The 19,245-nt window shown below is 42.2% G+C and overlaps 1 protein-coding gene across 8 annotated transcripts in view; it reads right to left on the bottom strand.

The window, feature by feature from the left end:
- Positions 1–19,245, bottom strand: part of CALD1 (caldesmon 1) — a 177,252-nt gene that overhangs the window by 15,209 nt on the left and 142,798 nt on the right. For 6 of the 8 annotated variants that reach the window (XM_010404166.4, XM_010404168.4, XM_010404164.4 and 3 more), the window contains 5 exons: positions 12,526–12,672; positions 10,523–11,534; positions 9,809–9,883; positions 5,117–5,259; positions 844–1,099 (listed from right to left, as the gene is read on the bottom strand). In XM_010404166.4, coding sequence (XP_010402468.1) covers positions 844–1,099; positions 5,117–5,259; positions 9,809–9,883; positions 10,523–11,534; positions 12,526–12,672 — 1,633 coding nt within the window. The remainder of the gene's footprint in view (positions 1–843; positions 1,100–5,116; positions 5,260–9,808; positions 9,884–10,522; positions 11,535–12,525; positions 12,673–19,245) is intronic. The other 2 variants (XM_010404170.4, XM_010404171.4) reach the window with 1 other exon arrangement.

Here is a 19,245-nt window from a genome sequence, read left to right on the forward strand (position 1 = left end):
TATTGTTCTTCTGTCCCTCTACTCTGACACTTATTGTGCCAAAGTTAATATTTAACATGGAAAAATCAAGAGGTGGCCAAGAAACCCAAGATTAAACGCTTGCAGATCTCCCTCCAGAGATGAGTTTTGCTTCATGAGCTATGGTCAAACCAGAAGCCCTCAAAGCAACACCATTGTGAGCACTTGTCAGTGGGGTCTGACCAGCAAGGTATTGGGTAATCTTGGCATCTACTGAGTTCTGTTGTAAAGAGCTTAGTACATTAAAGGAATTGGCATTCAGCTGCCAGATACTATCAGTATTATTCATTTACCATTTGTTTCCCAAACAACTAGGATTCCTAAATGATGCACCAGAGACTTGGAAATCCTATTTGTAGAGTCCCTTGGCAGAGGAAGTACAAGAAAACAGATGTGTTGGATATTCAATATTTAAATAGACAAGAATATCTCCCTAATGAGATCTAGCCCATTGTAACTATATATAACATTAGCATTCCAGCCCATCTGCAGCAGATAAATTTTGACATGCACTTTGTAATTCAATCCGTGTAATGTCAAAAAAATTCTGTGGCTACAGCACTGCCCCAAGATTCTGAATCCCCAAGAAGATAAGAAATTTTCAGCTATCACAGATGAAATCCTGACTAGTGAAAACAGATATTAGAGCCCTGTCTATCCTAAGGCTAGAATTAGAACATTTTTCCTACGCTGAATGCTGCATGTTTTACCTCAAGTCTTCACTAGACAATGCTGGAAAGAGTTATCAACTAATGCAAGAATAGTGGAAGTAAAGTAGTAATAAAGGAATAAACCCAAGTTCAACACTCCCTACTTTACACTTACCTCCTCTCTGATTTTCCTCTCAGCCTCCTCCTGCTTCTTCTTCTGCTCCTCTTCCTCCAGGATTTTCCGGCGCTCCTCCCGCCTTTTCTTCAGTTCATCCAGCTCTGCTGCTGCCTCCTGCTGCTTCTCCTTCAGCTTCTCCAGCTCCTCGCTCTCGTTCTCGCCCCGCCGGCGGCGCTGATCTTCCAACCTCTTCAGAGCCTCGACCCCCGGCTTCGCCTCCTCTGCATTTGCAGTCCCTTTCAAACTGGAGCGGCTGGGAAGGAAATCAAAGGAAAAACGATGCCATGGGGTTTTCCCTTCCCGGCCAGAGCCACCTGCTGCCACGTGCTCAGCAGCAGCATGAGAGCCTGGCACTCCAAGGTGCTGCCTTCTAAGACCTTGCAAGTAATGGCTGACCCAAAACATTTCCCTCAGGAGTTGTTAGGCTGGGATATTACAAGGAGCACCTCTCCCATCACTGCCAGGGAGGAAGGAGTCTCTCCCACACGCCTGTGTGCACAGGATCTGCACCACCGTGCCTGAGAACTTGTGCCACCCCTATTTTGTGTTTTGTGTCATAAAGGATGCACTAATCCTTTGCCTTCAAAGGCAAAACTTTTTTATAAATCTTCTAGAAAAAGATAAGCACCTTTGGGGACAGAACAAATTATATTACAGGAAAACAGGAGGAAATAAGAGAGGGGAGGGAGTCTTCCAGTTAAAACAGCATTTAAAAAAAAAAAAAAACCCTAAAAGGATTCCTATCCCATCTATAACACCCATCACTCTAACTCCACCAGAATGTATGAACAGAAAGGTTCATCAGGTCTTTTGCTTACATTTTCTAGGGAAAAGATGAGTTTTTAGTAAGGACCTGGAAATTAGTAATGGTAACTTTCCACAGGAGAAAAACAGGAGTTTTCTAAGCAGCTGCAATATATAAACAGAAAAAAAGAAAGAAAGAATGCAAAAAAACCCCCCCAAACCTAAAGAATTTGCACAGGTGAAGTGCATGCTTCCAACAGAGTCAGACAGCATCACCTTGTAAAATAATTACCACATCAGTGTTTAGACAAATATCTGCTCCCTACGTGTATTTAACGTTACTGCTGACAAGTACCTAAGATTTCTAAGTGTGCTATTGACAAAAAGACAGAAGATGGACGTATTTATGGAATTTTCTAAAAAAAACTTTCGGTATTCTTGGCATCTAAAGAAGCTGGATATAAATGACCACAAGAGAGTATAAATCAAAGATAGCAACAGTAACTGTTAGAGACGACAATATAAAAAACTAATATTATATAAATTTGCAATCCAGCCAATCACACCCAATCCTGCAAAGATGCTCTTCATTCAGACACCTCATGCAGATGGAGTCAGCCATATAAAACAGGACCAGAGTTAAATTATCTGTGGTTTCAATATCATAATAGAAGCTACTAACACAGAGTTCTCCACCCCCACATGAGCTTACCAAATCAAATAAAATTCGGTTCTAGCATTGTATCACTTAAAAAACGCATGACAAATTAATTGAAGTGGCCATGAATGAGGGCTTGCATCAGGTAGTTATTCCAAATTACAGAAAGGAACCTCTGCTTTTGTAAACGAAAAATACATACACAACTGAGCAAGCATTGTGAGAATACATTGGAAACTTTATCCAAAATGTCGTTTAGCCCATTCAGAAACAAAGTGAAGGGCAATACATGAGGTGTGATTTTGAGCAGGTGTCTAGCCTGGAATACCTCTGAGTCAGTTTGCAGAAGTACTGAGAACCCAAAATGTTCCACAAGCCTCTACAAGGCACTGTGTGATTTCTGAAGATCCAGTGCACCTAATGCAGCACAGGACATATGAAATCCCTGGCTGTCTTAAGGCTTTCCTGCTTCATTGAAAGGTTGTAGCCCCAACAGCAAACAAGCCCAGGAACCTCACTTTTTTTTTTCCTTTGCCTTTTGGTCTCTGTGTTGCCAACTCACCAAGACCTGCAAGCTTTGGGCCCAAAGAAGATGGAAGAGGTCACTTCGGATAGACAAAATGATCCCCTGGGAAGGGCAAACATTTGGCCTTCAGAATTAAGAGAATGAAGAACATTTGCCAAGATTCTCCTAAGAAAGAGCCACTCTGTTCTCTGTCAGCACAGAAGAAAGGTTAGCTCTCAGTGCCTTCCGTGCAGTCAGCCCCAGTGAAATTAACAGGTACTCAGCTGATAAAGCCAATGGCAGAATCTAGTCTGAACATTCTTGTTTGCAGACCTCAGGTGATTATTTTGGCCTCCTCACAAAGAAGGATATTTAAAGTTTTGAACTTTATCCTCATGCTGCTCACAGGTCTTCCCTGACCGGTTCTGCATTATCCAAAATAGCAAACAATACACTGGCACTAATTATCCTTATTTTCCTCCACCTCCAACTCCTCTGTTTTCAACAGATTCTGGGAAATCTCTGTTCTCTGCTCTCAACATTGGGAAATTAGTATTGAGATGCTGGGTGGAGGAAGTGTGTTGTAAGCACCTCTTTGGTATTAAGAAATGAAGCTGGTTGCCAGCTTTCAGACAAGGAGGAAAAGGAAAGAAGTGGCTTGTGGGAGCCAAAAATGTCAGAACAATGTGAAAAAACATCTTACATCATATTTAGGACTTTTGCAGTCCTCTATGAGAATAGGGAGGAAGGCAGGTGGGAGGGGAGATGGGAAGGGGAAGCCATAAAATGGGATTTATTCTGTATTTCTCTTACTGACTGACGTAGACAAAAAGATAACATTTTTCTTCAGCCTCCACTACCCTGCTTTGTTCTGAATTCTCACCACTGAAAGTTAGCCAAGTTATATTCTTTCTAAATAGTGTCTGATATGTTCATTAAAAAAAAAAAAAAAAAGGAACAAAGGACAGTTGCAGACAGAGCTCAACTCTGTGGGGGCAGTCCATTAGAAAATAGGCCAAGAGCCCTAATTCATACCTAACAACCCAACAAACACTGGCGCCTCTGCTGATGTTGCCAACCCAAGTCTTCTACTCAGCTGATAAAAGGTTGTTGAACAGGCTTCTTCACACTTCCATGAAACAGTAGAAGAAAAACAGAAATGGAAAAAAAAAAGGAGTGGAAACTCAAAGCTATGTTTTGTCACTAATGCCTGTCTCCCACAGGAAGTAAAGCAAATGAAAACACAACAAAAATACTTTCAGAGAATCATTCTCATGTTATCGATGATGTGACCCAAGCCATGAAGGACAGTTTTGAGCAGGGCCAATTTCCTGCTATTCCATCTCCATCGCTGCCTGTCTTTTGGCCTTAGGTCAGGGTGTCTCCAGGGTCTTTTGAGCTGCATTTTATTTTGAGAAAGTTTGTTTTTCCCGGAAGAATCACAAGGGGAATGCTGAGATACAATAGCAAATCCCATCTGCCATGCTCAGATTTCTCAAACTGCCTGGAGAGCTTAACCTTTCCTTTGCCTGTGTCAATGTAAAAGAGGAAGAGAGATGCAGAAGGAGAAAAATTTAGATTTCTAACCTACTCATTCCTAGTTTCCTGCTAAAAAGAACTTAATTTCTATTTCATGTATCCCATGCTTTTAGCAGGCAGGATCCTTTTAAATAAGATTTGCACTAGAAAATTGTTACCTTCTTTGCATTTCCCAATACAACCACAAGCCAAATATTTCCTTAAAAAGAAAAATAAAAATCAAACTGTGACACAGCTTATAAAAAGGAAGGCAAAAAAAGAAAAAAGAAGATGATTTTGTCTAGGAAAGGTTTTTTTACCTAATTGAAAAAACACTTTTCTACAGAAGCCATTAATTTCAGTGTTTGCCCTGAAATCAAGAGAGAAGCTCTTTCTAGAGTTACCAGCTGGATTGCGCTTCATTCTGCTATGCAGAGTCTAATTAAAAATATGTGGGTAATTGGAAATAGGTTACTACAACAAAAGTTGAGATCTGACTTAAAAAATTAGAGAACACAAAATCCAGGGTTTTGTCATTATTGGCCTCTGTGTAGATATTAGAAACAAATGAGGAAGGAAAGCCCCAGCAAAGCAAAACCAAGCCTCTTGTCTCTACTGAGGAAGCAAGGCCATTTCCATCTGCTTTCTGAACTTCATGTTGTTACTGCAACAGCGTGGGGACAGCTTAGAACCTACAGAACTACAACCCAGTGGACACCTGAGCCATTGCTGAGGTTGCCAGCCCAGTTCCTCCACTCAGCTGCCACAAGGCTGTGAAGCAGAGACCCAGAGATGGCCCCTGATCTGCTGAAACCCAAGCAAGCCCAGTTCTTACTTGAACTTACCCAAAAGCATTCTCAGTAGGTTTAAGTTTGGAGGCGGTGAGCTCACGTTCTCCGTTCTGTGCCTTTTGTTCAGGAACGCCCTTCTTACGATCCCAGACGCTTTTCATTTCCTCTTTGGGTGCTTTACCTTTGTCATCTTTTACCTGTTCAGAAGATAGCATAAATCACAGAACAAAACACAAGACACACAAAAAAAGTCAGAATGAGGCATTCTAAGTAACAGCTGAGAAACACGGATTTCTTGGCAAAATTGGTAACTGTCTTCCTACTGTTTATGTGCTATATGGCAGAAGTGGTCTGCAAAGCTCTAAACTGTGATCAACCATCACTTTGCTCTCCTGACCTGAATTCAAGACCAAAGCATCTTGAAAATAATATTATGGGTCTTCTGTGAAAGTTTTCTGTGACCATGGGACTATGCCACCACACTGCTTCACTCTGCAACTGCACCCCCACTCTTCCCTCCCACAGCCACATCATTCACCTGCTGCTTCTTAAGGTTGTGGGTTGCCAACTCTCTGGGACTTGTCAATACATTCTTGGTACCAGGTTTAGGGCATTGGTGCAATAAAAATAACACAGAGCCTCCACCCAACGTCAAGCTTGTTTGACAAAGTTCATGCTATTTTCAGTGTCATAGCAGAGGGGTACTTCGTTATTGCAAGAATAATGGCCAAAACACAAAATCATCCCTATATCAGAGCCAAACTTACTCTGGCAAAAAACACAGTCCTACCTGGGGCTGGGCATGGGTAGCATTATCAGACACGAATATTTAAACCTATGAAGAAGGAAATGCTCTGGAAGACACGAGTAAAAATTCTCTTTATCCTTACAAAGCTTTCTCTTATGATTCTTAATAGTAATCAAGAATATTTTGTGCATCAACTTCATTCTCCAGTATTCCTTCAGAGTTAAGAAGTATTTATCAATACCACAGATGGCCTGACCCCAGCATGCTGAGTCATGGCTAGATGCTGCTAAAAGGAGAAAGTGAAGTGATTTAAGTTATGTATCCTCAGGTAGAAATATTCCCAGTTAGTTAAGACTACCAGCCAAAACAAACTTCCAACAGCAGCAGATGAAACGTTTACCTCCAAAATATTTATTTGCTTTCCCCAGCCCTGTGTTGAAGGAAGCAAGCCAGAAATACCTTCTGTGTAGAAGTCAAATGGAGACCTTTAGAAATTAAATACTTTGGAAGGCTGTTGCAACCCCATTTGCTAACTAGAAAGATAAAGAACTTCTGTAACAACAGATAAAGAACTCCTGTCTGCAACACAACTGCTCTTCAGGTGTCCTGAGCTGCACCTTGAAATAAAAAAGTAGTACACAGCTTCACGTCCAAAATCAAAAGAAATTTCTTTTCTTCCTCGTCAAAGAGCAACTCCTGGAGAAGCAAAACCTTTACCTACAAAGGATGAGTTCAGAGTCTTCAAAGCCAAGATCCTCTTAAGGCATTGAATTAGGCTGGTGCTGAGTGAGTCCCAGAGTCACTTTACCTGAGGCCAGAGAAAACTGATCGGATGGACACCATCGTGGCAGCCCATGTTTTGAGTGAGTATAGGATGGTTAAACCATCTGAGCAAATTTGCTACTGGTGGGGGAGGTTAGACACAACCAACAGAGGCATTTGCTCTGCTCTGAGAGCAGGCAGCAGCGGTGCAGACTTTTCCCACCCTCTCCTGCCAGCAGGCTTTAGCCACGACCTGGCAGCAGCTCCCTGACAGACAAGAGGGGAGTTCAGCTTCCCTGGCTGTGCATTCTTTGGCCATGATGCTGCAGCTTCTACAAGCAAGGCCATTATTACCAGCAGCCTCAAGGAATGGTTTGCTGTTTTCTAGGAGCTGGGCTGAGACAAGCAGGGCTATTCATTTATCCTAATGAATGCCATCAGACAGTATCATCTTCTGGGTGTTCCCAAATCAGGGTGAGCTAGTGATCATGTTCACAGCAAGAATCTCTGCTGCCTGTTAGCAATCTCCTGACCCTCCACCCCAGTCAGGGTGATACTGAAACCGGCTGTGTTGATTGGTGCAAGATTTCTCATGCCAGGATGTCTGTCCTGGGATTTTGAGAGCATAAGATTTCCTTTGCTGAGATTTTCATCAAGACCTTCCTAAGTCTTACTAAAAAGCCAACACTTCCAGCTGCCTTATGTATTTAGGTCCACTGGGGAGGGCTGTATCTCTTACATCTTAATTGAAAGCACTGAGAAAACTAGTATTAAAACAATATAGTTTAAAAATTAATAGGTTAGGAAATAGCATTTCAGAAGCCAGTAGGATTTATGACAGTGTGTCTGCATTTGAGAAAACCATTAACACAGCTTGGCCTCTTTATTCAAAAAGATGGTAAAACAAGATATTACAGAAACATTTCACATCTTTTGGGCCCAATCCTTCTCCTACTCATTTTAATACCAAAACAGAGATTGATTAGCACAGAAGCAAAAACCTTTGTATCTCATTCCAAAGGCAGGCAAGAGAGTAAGTTCTTTCCCTTGTCTCACTGCTTCCCTAAATTATAGACTAATTCAGCTTCTGCTGAATTAAAAAAGAATTCCACTTGGAGCAAATGGGTGATACTACCTGAACTGAAATAGTTCACATGTCCTCACAAATCTTGATATCAAGATAGAACATGATCAAAGGCACGGTTAGCAAATTTCCAACCTTATGTATTTACATTTTAATCTTTCTCTACACTGTTTCTTTACTGTTAGATTTTTATGCTGTTATTTGAGAGGTGAGATTTCTAAATCTTGAGTCTGAACACCTTCAGACTGAAGCAAATGCATTACTGAGGTTGGGGCCATCTGGCAGATTTGATTCCTTACTTGGGCTCAGTTACTTGGTGAGCTAAAAGCTGTGGGCATCTGGGTCGAGGGCTTCCCTGTAGAGTCAACTCTGGGTCCAAATACCATGAGAATAGCAACTGTTGCAGCACATCTAGCCAAACTGGAAGCAGGAAATACCAGGAGCCTCACATCATGAGAAAGCTTGCTCTTATGAACTTCTCGGGTCACTTTTAAGAACAAAAACTGTGCAGAAGTTCATAAAAAGAGACAAATTTTTCTTGCCAAATTAATCGAAACCTGAACTTTGAGGGCCAAAGCAGAAGCAAAACCTGATTATGTAGATACATTCTATTCCTTCAGGGTCTTGTTCATGAAACGCTGGCATCCTCTTAGCTGCATGCACATTTAGAAAGAGACCTCATTGAATTTGTATGTCCTGGAAAGGGGGGGAGAAGTGGAGATGGGAGCCTGATCATCAAATTTTCGTCACAAGTGAAGAAGCAACAATTGAGATTTTCAAGACATTTTGAATGCTCAGAATGGGTATTCAGCATTGCACTAGAAATGGGATTCTATTAAGTTGTCTCAGCTTGAGCATCTAAAGATGGAAACACTAAAATCACAAGTAACTCTTAAAAGTCTTGCCAATTTCCTGGAATAATCTAGCCCAGTGGGTAGGGTTTAAAAGCATGATGAGAGCTCCAGGGAGAGTTGGCCCAGCTCTCCATAAGAACAAGCACGACAACTGTGTCTCAAGTTCCCCACAAATCAAAGTTTGTGGTCAGTTACAGACTCCTCTTTACATTTACTTTTAATATGCAAAGATTGCATGCAAAAGTGAATAGTGGAAACTGGTTCTGTCCTCTTAATATAATCCATCCCTTATTTTGTGTGCAGCTATTTCCTCACCACTGTCTGAGGGTGAGCTAAGCATCTACAGCGTGTTCCAAACTCATCTGCTAACTGAGGACCCTGGAGTGGACCCTCTACAACCCTCAATGGTCCCAACCCACTGGACTGGCAGCAATCTGTGCTGTGGCTCCCTTTAAGTCCCACAGATCTGGCTGAACCCAAATGGGTCCAAATTTCCAAGGCTCTGACCAGTCTCTGACCAGCCTCCCCTAATCAGAATCAGGGGCTGTTTTGAGACCTGGACCAAAACCACAGCTGCTGCACAGCACTGGATGTGGCTCCCTGTGTCCAGCTGTATCCTGAAGAGTAAATGGCCCCCAAATCTTATTTACTTACCATACAGTAAAACACCATGGCACCAGCTCCTGTGTTTACAGTGGAAATGCAATGCAGTAAATTTTGTAGATTTTCTCTTTAAAACAAAAGAAGAATCTTGGGTATGCACAGTTTATATCACGGGGTATTGCAGTTTGCAGGGGAATTATTAGTTGAGGCAGTCAGGTGGCCAAGGGGCCTAGATTGTTATTGGCATTATGATGATTATTATCACTATGATGATGATTATTAATTATCATTATGATGACAAATATTATTAGAGTAGGTTTCATTCATAGGGAAAAAGTTCACAGTAAAGTGAGAGGAAACCAGGGAAGGATGATTAGTTGATACTGTCCTGAAAAATTCATCCCTAGGGGGAAAACCGTATTTGTGCTATTGACTGAACTGAGTTTCCTGAAATATTTAAGACAAACAGGAATTGGCCCTAAAGCCCCAAAAGAACAAACCACTTAAGAATTTACTTAATTTTAAGCACTTAAGGAGCTTCATCCCTATATATTTCAGCAGGATTACCCATGTTCTTGAAGTGGAGCACAAGTTTAAGTACTTTGCTGAAGAAGCAACTTTCAGTTATAGGTGCCTTATTTATTTTCGTATCTCAAGTTTCCCTATCACACCTAAATCAGTGGTTTATGAGTTACCTGATCTTTTATGGAGGTAGCTTGGAGCTTCTCTTCTGGCAGCTTTTCCTTTTTAGCTTCCACTTTTTCTTCCTCCTTTGTTTTTGGGTTTTCAATAATTTATTTATTTTTTTAACACGAAAACACCGCACCTGTCTGCGCTTTTGTTTCGCCACACTGTGTTCACAATCCTGTGTGCAGCCACAATTCCATCATATGCTGCTGTGCCCACACCTCTGTGTGCAGCTGTGCCCCCTGCACCCTCTCCAAATGCTCCCAGTTCCCCCCACCTGGGCCTTTCTCCCTTGCACGGAATCATGCTCACACGTCCCAGTACAGAGCCCTTTCTTGTGATTGCATTCAGCACACAACATTCCTCACACAGTTTAAGAGGTGCACGTAACGTTCTGTGCCAAGATGTGTCTGCCTCCACCTCCTGTGTTACTGCATTAGGCCAGTTTGTAGCAGCTGAGGAAAGAAAGGCAGCAAAAGCACATGCAGAGGCCTGAACATGCAAGGTTTTCTTTGAACGATAGAGTGAGGTCAGGCCTGTTGTGCACTGAATTACTGGTAAGCAGGAGGGGCTTTATTTTTAAAAAGAAAGAGCGACAGCACAAGTATTAGTAACTTCAGTACAGGACTAGATCTGTGAGGAAATTCCAATTCAATCTTTTCTTGCATTACATTTCACACAAACCACAGGTGTCTTATCTTGGTGCAAAATGTTTACTGTACCTGTTTTTTTAAGAAAGCTGCTTGAGGTTTTTTGTCTTCTACTTTCTTCTCTTTTACCTGTTTATCTTCTATTTTCTGTTCTTCCATCTTTTGTTTTTCCTTTAATTTCTCTGCTTCTAGTTTAGCCTTTTCCTCAGCTGCCCTCTTTTCCGCTTCTGCCTTTGCTCTCTCCTCAGCTGCCCTCTTTTCCTCCTCTGCTTTCTGTTTCTCCTCAGCTGCCCTCCTCTCCTCTTCTGCTTTAGCCCTCTCTCTTTCCTCAGCTGCCCTCTTCTCCTCTTCTGCCTTAGCCCGCTCTTCCTCTTCTGCCCTAGCCCTCTCCTCAGCAGCCCTCTTTTCCTCCTCTGCTTTCTGTTTTTCCTCAGCTGCCCTCTTTTCCTCCTCTGCTTTCTGTTTTTCCTCAGCTGCCCTCTTTTCCTCCTCTGCTTTTAACCTCTCCCTTTCTTCTGCTTCCTTCCTTTCTTCCTCAGCCTTTTCTTCATCCCTAAGCTTCTCTTTATCTACTGCATCAGTTACACTTTGCGTCCCTTCCGGCAGAGCATTTGTATCATTCTCTGCTTTGTGTTCCTCTGCATTTACAGTTACTGCCTCTTCTTTATCTGTGGATTTCTCTGCTGCCACATCTACCTGGTTTTCCTCTACGGGGAGCTCCTTTGGTTTCTCCTCCTGTACCTCCTCCTTGTCTTTTTCTTCTTTTTTTTCCTCTTCTTCCCCATCTTGCCTCCAGTTGTTCCTTTGGTACGATTTGGTAACTGTTTCTGTCTCCTCAGTCTCATAGCGTCCTCGGCGTGTTTCAGCCTTTTCCTCTTTCCCCGTGGTCTCGTTTTCCTCCACATTGTTTACTTCTCTCCTGCTGGGCAGTGACAAGCTCCCATCTGTGATCGTGGGGTCAAATTCCTTCTGGCGTTCCAGGGCTTCCTGCAGACGTTTCTGGCGTCTCTCCTCCCGTCTTGCCAGTCTCTCCAGCAGTGCAGCTTCATCATCTGTAGAACGCTTGCTTTCCTCTCCTGCCACACTACGTAAAAGGGACAGGTTTGCATTAAAAAAGAATAAAATCTTTCTAACAACATATGCACTTCACTGTTTCTAGGAAAAAAGCTTGCTGTAACATCATTCCACGATTGGAAAACACAGCAGGTTACACACTTCAAAATTCAGCTGCTGTTTTGCTATCTGTATCCATTCTCCTTGCCTTAAATAGAATGCTTCTTGTGCTCAGCATCTATTAGCACTTCCTAGCACAATTCTGGTTTCTTCTATCAGTTGTGTTATGGCCACTGGAAATCTGGGTATATTGTGACTGTGAACAAACAATTATTGTGAACAAATGATGGACGGACTGGAAGGTCAGCTCTGGACAGACAAGAAGGCCACTCAGCTTGTGACAAGTGGGTGGGGATATGAGTGATATGGTTTAATGGTTTAGTGGCTACAGGGGCACTGCTGGGTTTGTGGTTGGACTTGATGATCTTAAAGGTCTCTTCCAGCTTTGATGATGCTATGATTTTAAGAATCACCTCATTCCATAAGTTTTTCTGCTCTTTATACCTGTCTGACACTGACAGTGCCAGATGAGTGCTGTGGCTAGAGCTCACACCCAGCACCCTGCAGGCATGTTGCAGCTACAACTTGAGGACTGGGTGCCACCCACTGTTTTGGCCCCACAATGCCATGACCCATTGTAGCAGAACAAAAGATGTGGTGTTTTGTGAGGCCAGATGCATCCATGCCTGAGAGAATCTGAGAGCCTCCATGAGCCCCAGCTGAATTAGCCCATAGACAGCCTTGAGGACACCTGCTTATGTGTCATGAGCACAGCCTCAGGCTCTCACCCTACCTCGTAGACAGAGCCAGGGTGATCCTCACAGTGTTAGGTCCTTCTTCAGTTTAAGGATGGCCAAACCCAGTACTTAAAATTCAAGCGCCAAAGCAAAGCTCCTCCAAAAGTTCTCTACTCTGAACAAAAATTCCCATTGATTTGTCAGTAAATGACATCAGACATTTACCTGTTTTGGGCATTCACTTCGGATTTCTCCGTTACTTCTCCTGAGAGATCTCCTTCCTCCTTTTGCCGCAGCCTCTCCTGTCGAGCCCGCCGGCGACGTTCTCTGGCGGCTTCTTCGTCATCGTCATCATTTCTCTGGTAGGACAGCCTGCAATAGGGATAGGGAGACAAAGGTGCTATAGCATGTTGGACAATGAAAAAAATCACAAAATGCAGTTTTCTAGAGCACAGTAAGCATGGCTAGAGTGGCTGCTCCACACGCTGTTTAGAAAATATGCTGTGAAATTGAGATGCATCATTTCAAACCCCGGTTTTCTTTTGCTTCTCAGAAGTGAGCTTGACTTGAAAATAGTCCCGGTGAAGGCAGCAGCCACACCACACTGTCAGCTGGCTCCTAGAAAACACCAAATCCAAAAAAGCTCAGCTCTGTAGCTGAGCAAACATCCTGCCAGCCTGCACCACGATCCTGTCGGAGCACTCACAGCAACATTTGAGCAGACTATTGCTCAGGCCCACGTAACTGAAATTGGACTCAGCAAAGCAGCTTTTCATTAGTCTCCTCTAAATAGCACATGCTGAAAATGGTGACGGTATTCTAAGTTTTAAAGACTAGAAAGCAGGGAGACACAAGTACGACAACAGCTCTCAATCGTCGGTTCTGAGTGCCAAACATCTGACACCCACAAAATTTTTGTGAGCCCGGAGCCCTGCCAGGCCAAATCACACAAGATCGCTGCTGTGATGAAAGCCTACAGCTGAGAACCCATTGTACTCATCTAACCCAACAGATGAGTACATTTAATTTCATCCTACTTGAAAAGGAAAGCAAGACCTTACAATCCTAATAATCCTGTGTCCCATTCAAATCTTTGCTGAAGTTATTACTGTGTGAGATAAAGGGAGAGGCCTGCATTCCTCTTATCTCTTTGTGCAGGGAAAGTGAATTAGGAAGCTAACATGTGCCAGACCCAGTCAGAGAGTCCATTTACTTTGCTTCTGGCAGTGGTCTGATACATCATGGTTAAGAAGTCTCCCTTCCTTACACAGTCACACATTTAAGTCAGCAGGGCAGCCATGAACATAGAAAAAACCCAGAGTTCTGCACTGAGTAAAACCAAGGACCGATAATGTTTGTACTGCAAAGAATATTTTTACATTAAAAGCAACTAAAACATTTTGATTTAGCCATCAAACAGATTCTTTGGGCCCAAACCTCTGCTATCACCATGTTCTGATATTCCTTTTCTCCTTTGCTGAAAGAAGGGTGAAAGCATAGGTTCAGCAGGGGTTCAGCTACCCCAATTTTGCTTTAAGAATTTAAAGAGTAAAACATGGCTGAGCTACTTGCCAGACCTAGAACAGCATTTTCATCCTGAATGCACCAAAGAATTTGATTTGCTACTTGATTTGCTCTGCTTCAAGAGCTTGCAACCTTTTTCTTTAGAGAAACAGCTCCTCTCAAAGACAGGGCAAACCATGACCAGCATGGCCATGAGGGATCACAGTGGGGGATGAGGAAGAAAGGAAGGAGACAAATTAAAAACACTAGAGGTGATGCAGGGAAGGTAAGGAAAAACACTTCCTGCCACTTGTAAGCAAGTTCAAGGGGCATCAACATTTCTTTTAGGTCTAGAACAGAAAGGGCGTGAATACAACAAACCAATGGGGTCTCTGATTTCCACAAGAAAAGAGACTCTGGAATAAAACCGCATTAGCAAACTGACCACAGACACTCCCCCTCATTAGTAAGATATTCTGGCTTCAAGAAGCCTATGATCTTTTCAGGTCTGAAGTCCGGATGTAAGGGCACAGGAGAGGACACACTGCTCCTAGCCTGTGGCAGCTGGATAATGGCCACGACTGAGTCGATACCCAGGGCCTATAGCTCAGGATTTGTCGTTGCAGTGAGACCACACAAGAGTGAAGAAGTTTATCCCACTCTCTGTACCCACACAGAGCACCCCTACAAAGCAAGGAGGACGACTGCTTTTAAAAGCCTCTTTAAAATGCCTTTTTAAAACCACAAGTTGTTCAGCAAACTAAAAAAGGAAATTTAAAAATTACCCTAAGCAAAAAATTCCCACAAAATCTTATCCATTAAACAGATATGTACTTCCTGTCCTTGGACATTTATCACAGAGATCATCTGTTAAGAAATGCTGACAATGTCTCTTAATATGATTTTAAATATATCCATTGCCTTACTACGTACCACAGCAGTTTGCTACAGCGAGCAAGTACAGCAGATATGGGCTCCATCCATAAGAATCACCTTAAGTATTCATTTCTGTCCACCAGCACTGATTCATGCAACATGCCCAGTGTCTGGAAACAGTCACAGGAACAACTAATTGCAAGTTTTTTAATAGATCTGTTTCATGCTTTCCTTACAATTATGTTAACACTGCTTTCACTGGGAGCGTAGAGAGTGACCCTCATTCTCCCACTGTTACAGATTTCTGTAGCAAGCCATCACAGGCAAAATCAACCTGGGAGCTCTTCAGAAATTATCTTCCAATTGCCTACATCTTCTGATATTCTTCAGACTAAGAGTAAATAAACAATAAAAAGTATGTCTCCAAGATTTCAACCCTGTCTATCAGATGGAAATCTCATGATCCATGCTGGCCCGTGCTGTTTCTCCACCCTTGGAGAGCAGCCTTGCTGCCCAGCACACACCCAGCACCCAAATTAAACTAAACTTATACCCATTTGTCACCTTCCACATAACTGTTTAAAGGCTTTGCAGGCAAGTGTCTCTCCACAATCAGCTGTTCCAGCTGTCTCAGGCAATGAGACCACAACACAGCATGATGTCAAAGAGGTGTGCCAAGCCTGCTGATGCAACAGCTCTTGTTGAATACTCAGATCACAGAATATTCTGAGTTGGAAGGGACGCACAAGGATCATCAGGTGCAACTCTCAAGTGAATGGCCCATACAGGGATCAAACCTTGGCATCCTCAGCACCATGCTCCAACCAGCTGAGCTGATCTCAGGGAAGAAAAGGTGATGACTTGGAAACCATCCTACACCTTGCTATCAAAGATATGTTCTCAGTCTAAACATCAAGCTAAAAAAAAAAATAAATAAAAGGCAGTTTCTGCTGTTTGTCCTGTTACCTCCTCTATGTTTCTGACACGAGAAAACCCAGTGTAACCTCTGTGCATTGTTGGTAAGTTGTTCTAGCAAAGCTTTAGAGCTGAATCTGTCATCCTTCCCCTACAGCACAGCTCATCTCTGTGAGAGGACACTTCCCCCCACGCTGGGTAGTGGCAGCAAGTACCAAGTGATAACGAGTACCAACAGATGTTCTGTCCTGTCAAGCAGGTAGGACAGAAATCCCAGACCTGCAGAACTCAACGACAAATCTCATTATTATCTCAATAAGTCTAAAAATGTTGCCCTCAGATTGAATTGGGGGGACTTTGAGTGGAAAATAAATCTGCTGGATCAGGAATAGAGGAGATGTGGCCATCTGCTTCAGACCTTTTGCAGAGAAATACAGCACTCTGTATTTTACACCAAACACTGAATTTATACAAAGCTATAACCCAGCAAGAAACTTGGTAATAGCTGGGATGATTATGGGGCTGAGACCATTTCATACAATCCAGCCACAACTGCTTTCCACTTGAAACCACAAATCAGCTCGAGCATTATCTAAGGCACTTTGGGTTTAGAGTTCCTTGCCCAGTACTACTACATTATTATGTCTGAATTATGGCAGCACTGAAATTTCCTGATCAAGCTCATGGGCTTGCTACAGTAGGCAATTTATAAAGATAGGACAAGATCTGGTCCCTGTTCTAAACAGTGTGTATTCTGATTAAAGAGAAACTTTATAATTTGTAGCATGATCTGCCCTCAGTGAGTCATAAATAAACCTGATGAGTCTATAATTCTTTTTTCATTTTTCACAGGAGTAGAAAAAACTTGCCTAATTTGAGCTGGATCACACTACTCCATTCTAGAGGAGGCAGGGAGAAAGAACTGCTGTGGATATGAACTCGGACTCCACTTCAAGAGTGTCAGAAATACACGAAAAAATTCCAAACAGAACAAAAGCCTTTAAGATCTTTAAGCAGGCAGCTCATATCTGCCTCTTCTTTCCTCCATGGTTCACTCATATGTCAGCCTGGTTTTTATGCCTGCAAAAACACCTTTCATTCTCAGCAGTGCCCTCACAACGTGGACCTCAATCAGACACAACTGCACCTATTCAGCAAGCTCCTTCCCGCACAACTTTGTTATCCTGAAGCTTTGACACGTATTACAGATCGATTTTGTCTGTGGTCCACCCCAAGAAATGAAATCATTCATCCTGTACCAAACTGCTGTCCCTCCAACTTGCAACCTAACCCCACTTCTAAGACCTCTGCCCTTAATTATGTAAGACCACAGCAGTTGAAGTGATATCTGTCATCTTGTGCGTGTCTCCAAATTTATGTCAGATGGAGGGTGTCAGTAAAATGTCCTCAATGACAAACTTCACTGACAGACTCAGTCTATAAAAGTTGGATTTGTTGGCCTCCTCTGCTCTTAGAAAGTCTTTCTATTTACCCAGGCTCTTCCTGAAAGGATGGGTGGGGTGAGGATGGACTTTGTAAAAATACCCAGTGGGGAGTGCTCTTTGTGTCACTGTTGACATTCAGTCACATTTTATTTATGATTACATATGTTTTTAATCTTTCTATTGTTCACTTAATTTGTGTTATGATAGGCACACTTCAAAACCTGAATATAAACAACTGATCGATGTTCACCTCAGAACAAAAACCCCACCATAACAAGTGCACATGGTTCCACAGAGGGCTGTGCCTCTTTCAAGCCTTGCGTGTCAATGTCAGCTGTATTTCATTCAAGTCGTATCTAAAAATGTGGTGAATGGTGGGGGGCAGTTGTGGGGAAAACTGTTTCTTCTAATCATCCCTCCACAATTCAATAAGAGCTGCCAGCATTCTGCTCAGACCTGCTCAAGAGGATTCATTTTATGAGGGAACGAGCAGAATTTCTGTCCAAAATGCTCATGCTTCAAAAAGATGTAGTGAGTGAAAACAGGGGATTATTCTGGAGACATGCAGACATGCCACCACAGTTCTCAGTCCAATGTTGTGCATGAATGCTGTTATTAACACCCATATTTTTCACATATTTCTCAATTTGACATGCACCATTTTTTTTCACATTGAATGTAGGAGACACAAGCGGATAAAATTAACCAATGGCTGGAAATTAAACCCAGACAAATTAAAACTGGAAATTAAGCACATGTTTTGAACAGTGAGGATAATTATATATACAAGAAATGATGAACAACCATCTCTTGCATCTCCACATTAAGATGGATGCCTTTTTGGAAGTTATACTGCAAAATAATACCGGTTTTTGGGGTCATTATAGATAGTTTGGTGAAATTCCACAAACGCTTAGGTATGGGAAGTTAGGCTAGATTATATGGTGGCAGCTGCTGGACCTAAATACTACAGCCTTCCATTTACCAAAGATACACGCCTTGCTTTTCTCTCACAATTTATCTCAATCTCAAGCATTTTTACTCCTTTCATCCACCCATTCTCCACAGGCACGCAGCCTGTACTTCTGAGCAGACAGAGTACCCACATACACAGTTCTCAGGCCAAAACAGAGACTGATGCACCTTTCAGTGTATTATGTCCTCATTCACCTCATTTTCCTTCTGTGTTTCTAATATACTTCCTTTTTTTTCAGAGCTCCAAAGATTTCAAGGATTTTTTTTTTTAATGGGTAAATACTTACTCTATAAGTGTTCAGAAGAACATTCTTTCTGTCACACCTGGCATCCTTAATTTCCTACCATACCTTTAGAAGCATTTCTTCTACCTTAAACCTTGATCTAAAACACCTAAACACTAAAACAGTGGCCGTTTTGACAACACTTTTTTTGTTTCAGCTGACAAAAACCTTCAGATTATTTACTTTGGTTAAGGACTTGGCTGGGAGATTGTTATTTTGTTCACGTGACAAAACAGTTAAGCATGGGAAAGCAGAGGTCTTCCGAGAGGTTCAGTTTGTGTACCTTTTTTTTTTAAGGTTTCTCTTTTTTTGGTGTTTTTGACATTTAGGTTTTTTCACAGGTAAGGAAAGAGAAGGTACACTCATCTCTCTAACAGTGTGATTCTGAAATCTAAGGTGCAAGCCATCCACATAGAAGAATGAAGTATAAAAAGTGATATGCAAAGTAAAAACCACAAGGAAGAAGGACTCCATAGTGACAACAAAAATCCTTGGTGACTACCAAGTAATTAATGCAAAAACCATTCAGAGATTTTATTTAATTGCTGGGGATGGCACTGAAGCCTCTAGGGAAGATCCCGGCTTCCCAAATTAGTGTTTTCTGTTGAAAATGTTACATTTCAGTTTTGTAGATGTCCAAGATTTCCAATGCCCTGTCTCTTTTCTTCTGCTCAAAATAGCACCGTTTCTTTGGTTTTAGATTCAAGCCCTAAACCTGGACCTCACCGTTGGTTTTAGATTTAAGCCCTAAACCTGGGCCTCACAGTTAGATCCAGTTTGTACCATCACAGCATCGTTCTGCACAAAGGCAGAATGACTCATGCATGCGCATTTTTTTTTTTTTTTTTTTCTTTCCTCATGGCTTAAAACTGATGATCTGTTTCATAATATGAAATGCAAGCAGATTCTCCAACCACATTCACATAGCTCTGGTAAATCGCCCCTGA

Source organism: Corvus cornix, chromosome 1A (assembly GCF_000738735.6).
Source record: "Corvus cornix cornix isolate S_Up_H32 chromosome 1A, ASM73873v5, whole genome shotgun sequence".
Lineage (NCBI taxonomy): Eukaryota > Metazoa > Chordata > Aves > Passeriformes > Corvidae > Corvus > Corvus cornix.